The sequence below is a fragment of the Cyprinus carpio genome, chromosome B15, assembly GCF_018340385.1.
Source record: "Cyprinus carpio isolate SPL01 chromosome B15, ASM1834038v1, whole genome shotgun sequence".
Taxonomy (NCBI): Eukaryota; Metazoa; Chordata; class Actinopteri; order Cypriniformes; family Cyprinidae; genus Cyprinus; species Cyprinus carpio.
In genome coordinates, this window is record NC_056611.1 from 23901734 (window position 1) to 23910701 (window position 8968).

General features: G+C 35.7%; 1 protein-coding gene across 1 annotated transcript; it reads right to left on the minus strand.

Annotated features, from left to right (window-relative positions):
- Positions 1-1400: 1400 nt before the first annotated feature.
- LOC109088809 (C3a anaphylatoxin chemotactic receptor-like) lies at positions 1401-7272 on the minus strand. The gene is made up of 2 exons (XM_019102940.2): positions 7081-7272; positions 1401-2975 (listed from the first exon to the last, which is right to left on the minus strand). Exons 1-2 carry the CDS (start codon positions 7082-7084, stop codon positions 1942-1944), a joined length of 1038 nt encoding a protein of 345 aa, XP_018958485.1. The 5' UTR covers positions 7085-7272; the 3' UTR covers positions 1401-1941.
- Between the last annotated feature and the right edge of the window lie 1696 nt (positions 7273-8968).

Consider the following 8968-nt stretch of genomic DNA (forward strand, 5'->3'; position numbering starts at 1 on the left):
TGCAATGCAACATGGAATTGGAGTCAAGAGAACCATCTCACAACTTCATATATGTGAATGAGGCTGGCTTCAACATGACCAAAAGCAGAAGGTGTGGTCGACAGAGCTACTGTTGATTTTCCAGGCCAATCGAGAGGAAATATCCAATGTCAGAATTTGAAACTCTTGTTTTGTCCTTTGTCTATATATGCTTTCCAATTGAAGGTTCATGAGATGCACCTTTGAGCTATTTCAGAGAACTAGTTTATCATTAGCTGACCTACATTCTCTTCATTAGTGGAAGTCGAGATTCACCTGCACAATTCATGGCAAATGTACAAAAACTCTAATAGAAATGTGTAGAAAATGTTCTTGATAGTTTATGACAACTAGATCAACCATTTTTACATTTAATGACTTATACGATGAACTAATGCCTAGATGTTTTGAGGGGTAAGACTGTTGCACAGAGAACTATTTAATACATTTTGAGCAACATGACATTAGCAACTGATAAGGAAACTGCAGACAAATGTACAAAATGAATGTACCAAAATAATCGCAACTTGTTCAAAAGAAAGAGAAACTGCTTTTAGGAGTTTGAACAAGTAGTTTTGAGAATTTAATTTCTGATCTGAGAAATGCACCAAAGTGACTGAGAAAAACTGTAATGTGTGTAATTTTAGTTTTTTTTTTCTTCTTCTTTTTTCCCCCTGTAGAGCTACATTAGTAATTTGTAAATAATACAGAATTAAAACATATAAACACAATAAAACAGAATTACCATTCTGTTTTGACCCCTATGGAAGGTGTTTTTTTATTTATTTTTATTTCCATAATATTTGGGGGAGGGGGCACAACATTACAGTTCTGCTTAGGGCACCCATTTAGCCAGCACCGGCCCTGTATATTCTAATATTTCACGAAATGCTTATTCTCTAGACTTCATGTTTCTAGCGAACTAATGAGCTGAGGACCCTGATGATTTGTCTCATGTAAATTAAATGCTATATGACATTTTGTTCACAAGCTGTATTATAGTTTAAAAACGGTACGATCTCACATTTCAATCAGTTCATCATGTTTACTGAAGTAGACAGCAACCTTTATTATGTTTCTGTTTTCTTCCACACACTGATTTCAACACCTGCTTCAGTAGGGTTCACCATAAAAGGAATTGTATTTCAGTAACGCCAGCTGCTCAGTGCATTGTTGGTTTTATTATATAACCCCATCAGACTTTGTAACATAGTGCTTATGGCTCAGGGCTGGCACAAGGAACCTCATTCCAGGTTTCTAACTTCATATTATAAGTCACTGAAATGTGATCATGTGATGACTGACAGACAGACATAGATAGATAGATAGATAGAATGCTGTGACTGCAGTGTTTTATGCCCATAATAAATTTCAGACAGAAATAGCATAAAAACTGTATTTATAAAAAAAAAAAGATTACAGATTACATAATGTTTCAGACAGATCTTCAGTTTTGGTGATTAATTAAACATTACAAAATATAAGCACTAAATTGACAGTATTACAATGTGGCTAAAAGGTTGTGTCAAACAAGTCAATGAAAAGAATATACAAAACAGAAAAATATATGTTGAAAATATTTTTAAATCTTAAACTATTTCCACAAAGCCGGTTTAATAAACAAAGACAAGTATAAAATAAATCATCATAGGGGCTATCAGTTTGTCCAGCGAATGGAAAATGAGGGCATGTGAAAGTCAACAATGAAAAGTCTTCTTTTTTTTTAGTTTAGTATGATGAGACTGATGGCACATAAATTGCAACATTTAAAACAAACTTTAAATTGTTTTTAACACAAATTGGCTTTGAACCTCTGGTATGAGATGGCAGGCATCAAGGCAGCGATGTTGAGAACTTGTTAATGTGATTTTATCTGATCACTTCAATCCGACATAATGAATGAATATCTCTGAGACTGATTTTCTAACAGCATGTATTGTTGTCCTGACTGCTGCTGCATGATGACACGGTTGTTTCATTAGTATGCTTGAGACCTTGTGATTCTGAGAGGTGTGAACATGTGGAAGGGCGAGATGTTCGGAAAGGCAGATGTTCTTCTGCAAAAGCCGTCTCCAGCACCAGCAGCAGAGACTCTTTGAGCTTCTTCTTAAACTCCTCACACATGAACACATAGAGAATGGGGTTCAGACAGCTGTTGAGATGAACCAGGCAGTTAACAAATGGTCCTATTTTATTGAATACGTTTTCAATGTCACTCCACCCATTTATATTTGCAACTATGAAAGACAGCTGTTGAACATGAAAAGGAAACCAGCATATGAAAAATGCCAGGATCACAGATATAACGACCCGGAAAGGTTTAAGTTTCTTTCCTCTTTTGAGACGTTTGGCTCGCACTCCGATAGCAATGTATGAAGATGCAATGATCAGGAAGGGGATGAGAAAGCCCACTATAAACCTGTATATGAACAGAGACTTTAAGATGTTTGCAGCGCATATATAGGCACATTGATTTTTCTCTCCTGAGCGGCACAAAACAAACGGGATGCTGCAGCCAATGGATAAAACCCACATGAGTGAACAGATGATCCTTGCTTTGACCAGAGTACGTTTGTTTTGAGCCCAAACAATCACCCAGGTGGATATACATCGATCCAGACTGATAGCTGTGAGCAAAAAAATGCTGGCAAACATGTTTAGCACAGTCACGAAGGAGACAAACTTGCACATTAAGTCACCAAAGAGCCAAACCTTGCTAAAGGCAGTAACAATGTAGAGGATGATGATTAAGATGAAGATGAAGTCTGCAATCGCCAAGTTGAGAAACCAAATGGAGTTGACGGTCGTCTTCATTTTGTAGCCAGTCACATATATGACAAGCCCGTTTCCAACAATACCCAGAACAAAGACGACAAAGTATATGAATATATTGAAGATTTCAATGTCTGATAAGACTGTCTGCGTTGAGTTGTCCAACTGTCCCACACTATTGACCGCTACACAAAGAAAAGAAAAAGACAATGGTTTATGACAGAATTAACATTTCTGATACTTTCGAATTGAAAACTGAGTAAATGGAATGATTCGTTCACAAATCCGACTGATATCAAAAGTTCAAATCAATGACTCAACCATCCTGTTGCAGTGATTAACCATGGAGGCCGTTTCCGCCATCAAATAAAAAAATGTTTTAATCTCACAATTTGGATTTGTTTTTCTTACAATTCTGAGAAATTAATCAGGATATTCGAGATATAAACGGAATTGCGAGATATAAATTCAGAACTGCAAGCTATAAACACGAAATTCTGAGTTTACATCTTGTAATTCTGTTTTTTTTTTTTTTTTTTTTTTTTTGCTGTGGAATACAAAATAATGCTATTGAAATCTAATAAATTTATCTCTAAATGTTATATTTTTATTTTACAGTTCTGACTTTTTTCTTATTTTTCCCCCCTCAGAATTGTGTTTTTAATTCCAGTTTATAACATCTCACAATTCAGTTTTTTCCCTCAATATTGTGAGGGAAAGTCGGAATTGTGAGATATAAATTCAGAATTGCAAGAACAAATGACCGAGTTGTGCGATTAAAAAAGTTGCAGTTCCCTATATCATTTCATTTTTTTTTTTAATCCTGTGGCAGACACAATCTTCCATAGTCTACAGCTCACAGAAGAGAAAGTTGTAAGTAATGAGTTTCATTTCTGAATAAAGCTGTTGTATGTCTTCAAAATATGTTTACTTTATTATTATTATTATTATTATTATTATTATTATTATTATTATTATTATTATTATTATTATTATTATTATTATTATTACAGCTCAGATTTTTAATATGATTTTTATTATTGTTCAGTTAGAACTTTTACACATCTAGTCATTGTAAATCATGCTCAATTTAAAATCATCTTTAATAATCTAATTTTAATTATCAAAATTATGGTTATAATACAAAGATTTACTCATTCTTACACCAGGGGGCATCGTGTCCTATGCTCTGGATTACATATAAAATACATAGTGTATATTGTAAATAATTTTAACACAAAATTAAACTTTGTCTTAAAATTAGAGTAAACTAGAGTAGTTTTGACTCAACTAGTATTTTTGTTTTTTGTTTTGCTGTCAACAGTTAATAAATTAAAAAGACTGCCAGCAAAACCTTGTTGCACGATTCACATGCACCATAATTCCACAAAACACTATAGCCATTATTAAACAGGTAAGGCTGTAATTCATAAACAATATTTTATTGTTGTTCTGAGCTCAATACTGCTCCCAGCCAGTTTCGCATTAAGTTGCAAAAAGTTGCATCCTGTATGACCACAGCATTTTAACCACTACTGACTGACATGACAGGCACTTAGCATGTTACTGAAGTCACAAAAACTAAAGCACAATATTTTTTTAAAAAACATTTTGTTTGTCATTTCATCTTAAAGTGCCCCATTATGGATTTTTGAAAATGACCTTTCATACAGTATGTAACACAGCTCTAAGTGAATGATAACATCCTGCAAAGTTTTAAATCCAAAAGTGCACCGTGTATAAAGTTATTGTCTTTCAAAAGAAAGAGTCGACTCTGAGTCATGAAAATGAGTCATTTTTAAAACGAATTTTAAGGTGTTTCAAGTTGACATCAACATGAAACATTAGCATATTTATGGCCACCCACTTGTTGCATGCGCAGACCCGGGAAAACTTGAACCTCCCCTCCCTCAAACACCCGTAACGGAGTCCTGTGGAGAAGACGCTGTGCTCTGCAATCTATTAAATCCGGAAAATCTATAGCCCCTTTCACACTGCACGTTGGTCCCAGAAAATTGCCGGATTGCCTTCTGTGTGAACGCAAACACGCCCCGGGATTGATTCTGGGATCGATCCCGGGTTGGGGACCTAAGCCCCTTTCACACTGCACGTTGGACCCAGAAAATTGCCGGAACATTGACGGGTCGCCTTCTGTGTGAACGCAAACACGCCCCAGTGTGAAAGGGGCTTAACATTGCCAGGTTCAGTCCCGGAATGAGAGCTTACGGGTTGTGTGTAAACGCACGCACATATTCTGGGTAATCACTGGCAGTGTGAAAGGGGCAAAATCTAGCGACCTGGGAACAATTGCCGGAACACATTACCCATGTATTTTCTGGAATCGAAGTGTGAATGGGGCTCTAGTAACATTGCCGGGTTCAGTCCCGGAATGAGCTCTGTGTGAACAAAAGCCAGAACCAAGGCTGTAAAGGGTGTGTCGTAGTGATGACGCACATTATCGTGCAACTCTTTTACTGGGTGTTTTGAAGACAGATCAACTATCGCCAAAAAAAAATAAAGCAAAAACCAAATAAATCACCACTATCTGCGCTGAAGCTGAGATCGTTTGTCAGCTTTAGTGAAAGTTAACGTGCCAACTCATTTTCTCCTCTAACCCGTACATTACACGTCACATCCTGATGTAACGTGTCATTACGAGACCTTGACGGGTTGTGTGTGGAGCATGCACAGATTCCAGGAAAAACACTGGCAGTGTTGAATGAACCAAAATCTAACAATTACCGGTACACGTTACCCGTGTATTATCCGGAATCTCAAAATAAACGTGCAAGGAGGGTCAAAAAAAAAAAAAATGCCAACTCATTTTCTCCTCAAAAGTAAAAATTGCTGCAGAATCACCGGCCCAGTGTTTACAAAATAAACGTGCAAGGAGGGTCAAAAAAAAAAAAAAAAAAAAAGGTAAACCAATGTAGGACAATTTATACCCTGATTTTAGAACGCATGCACAACTTGTAGGTCTCCGTCTAACCGGCTAACAGCAATACCCAGTGCTAGGACTAGCATTTATGGCTAAAAAGTGTATAAATATGTATATATATCTTTTTAAGAAAATGACAGATCGTTTCGCTAGATAAGAACCTATTTCTTTGCTGGGATCGTGTAGAGCCCTTTGAAGCTGCATTGAAACTGCATTTTTAACCTTCAATCTGTTTTGAGCACCACTGAAGTCCCACTATATGGAGAAAAATCACTGGAATGTTTTCCTCAAAAACCTTAAATTCTTTGAGACTGAAGAAAGAGACACATGAACATCTTGGATGACATGGGGGTGAGTACATTTTCAGGAAATTTTTATTCTGAAAGTGGATTAATTCTTTTAAAAAAACGAAACCGTTGCTGTCATGTACTCTGTTCTGTTCGCTCGCAATTGTCTAGATATGTATCGACTAGAAATGAGTAATTGATTGCACAACTTGTAGGTCTCCGTCTAACCGGCTAACAGCAATATCTGTTCGCTCGCAATTGTCTAGATATGTGTCGATGAGTAGTGAATGTTTGTTGTTGTTATTACTTGGAGTTCTGATAAGGGATAGAGCAATATGTGGCTGTACAAACTGCAGTGCTTTATCAATACGTTTCTGCATTAGGCTAATGCATATACCATGGCTGTTTGTGTTTGGGTATTTACCACCGAGCTGTAGGCTAAGTAATAGTGATGGCTTTCTGATATTGACATGTGCGGCATGCAGTAGACCATCACATCAGACTAGGTAATCAGACCAATCACCGCAGTTTAGCGTCATGCAAAGGAGGTTTGGAAAAATGAATCGTTGAGCACACCATTTGGGAGTGGTTGAGCAAAAAAAAAAAAAAAAAAAAAAAAACATATTATAAGACAATAAAAAAGTTTTTTTTTTCCACCTTGCGTGTATGTCAACCTGTTGTTGGGGACTCCCAAAACCAAAATATGAATCTTTCATGACCCATAATAGGGGCACTTTAAAATAGGGTTTTACACTGAGTAACAACAACAGATGATGAGATCATTTTTACATTTCTGTTGGATTAAAGTCTAAATTTTCAACTCCAGTGGTAACGCTGCTTAATCTTGATCAAATCAGCCATTCATAAGAGGTTGAGATAATGAAACCCAACCAACCCCAAGGGGTGGAGGAATCAAAAGATGCATGTCATTTTAAAAAACAGCATTACAGCAAAAAAACACTTGACCTGGTTCTTTTCATAGGGCATCATATCTGTCTCAGTAAACCACAAATTTGGTTTAAAAAGAGTATCAAACAGGAATATTGCATAGATAAAGGTTCTTACCCATTTTTAGTCCTTTCTGTCTGTCCTTCCTGCAAGTGTGTTATCAAAGCTCCCAACAACGTCTTTGCATAAACAATTGCTGGTTGTTTCCCCTTTACTTAAATGAAAGAGAGAGTGGGGTGGAGTGATGATGCAACAAGGGAACTATGCTTCTGTAGAAAACTATTTTGAATATCAGCGTTCAAAGGAAAAATTATTCCATGGGGACACAAAATAGAACCATAATTATTATTGTTTATTAACATTAAAAAATATATAAAATACTTATGACAACAGCCACCAAAAATGAAGGGGAGAGCAGATAATTAGTTGTGCAGTTTAACATTAATGCGTTGAGACCGAAAAGCAAATTTGATTTGCCACAATCTTTTATATTTTATTTTATTTTTATTTATTTTTTACTTGACACATTTTATTCATAATATAGTTTATCTTTCCTTTTGAGTGTTTAAAAGAATTGTAGATGGCGCCATCTAGAGGCCTTGATCTTATTTGTAACTCACTCTGGTTAAAAGGATCTGCTAAACGAATAAATGTGGACCCATTAAAAAGCTTTTAAGCCATTTAGGCTAGTTTGTCATCTGTCCATCTTCAAAATGGACAAAAAGCACCTCAATGGCTCCCTATGGCTCACTATAAATAGTCTTTGTAAGTCTTGCTGTGAGTAGGAGAGACTGTGCTTTTGGCCTTTTTGTATTATGATACAAATGAAAACCTGATTTGCATACAGGAGAAAGTTATAGCTATATGCCGATGCCTAAGACCTGTGTTTTTCATGGCAATCTGAAAAACAAGGTGTTTATTTATATTTGAGAAAACTGATTGGTTTTAAATCCACCAGAAAACTATTTATTCAAAAGCCGTTCTATTTATTTATTTATTTATTTATTTATTTATTTATTTATATAGACTGGAAGAAGGTTCCCCATGTGTTACAGTGAGAACAGGTGAGGTGATTGATGGGAAAAGCGAGATTTAATATAATTAAACATCATCTTAATAAGTTGCTTTTAAGAATTTCTTAAGAATTTTTACTTTGTTATTATTTAAACATTTCCCTTCAGGACTCTCAGTGTTTGGAACACACAGTTTGGTACATCCCTGACTCATTCTGGAATGCTCACAAAAGAGAACCAGTCCAGTGTCAACTAGAATCAAATTAGCAAAGTCAGTCTTTTCTAGTTTCCTCTTACATATAAATACTCATGTTTTGAACTTTCTAGCAGTAAAGGAATGACTGCAGCAGGACGTTTCCACATACCTCTAGGAAAAACAAAGATTATGTGAGCACATTTTACAGGAAAATACTATTTCAGTCTTACTACAAGATAATTTCATTTTTTGTGTAATGTGTGACTATGTATTTGATCCTGGAACAACATTACTGTCCAAAAACATAGACCTAACCCTTCCCCTACCCATAATTTATACCAAAAATCAGAGGGAAATTCTAGTTGAATAACAAGGGTGCAGAAGCACCTAACACTTGTTGTAAGCCTAAAACAGACATTTCATGTAAATCTATCCCTCCTCAAATCTGATTGGCTGATCCAGGAACACATTGTACTTAATGAAATCACAATCACCTTGAAATTACTAGAAATTTAAGTTTTTCAGTGTAAAAGGGCACATCATTTCTAACTGTATTTGTTTTGCATATGGGAAAAAGAAGTATTATGCCATAAAATCTATGATGTGAGATAATGTGGGATTAAAATAGGCAACAAGATTTAGCCAGAGTTTCTAAACATTTTCTCCCAAAATAGAACAGACTGAGTCATTGATTCAATTTTTCCACTCGTATAATGCAGTTTATGACTGTATTTTTTTTCAACCTCATTTGTATAAGTCATAAAAGTGTGGCTATTAAAGTAAGAAAGCAGAGTCA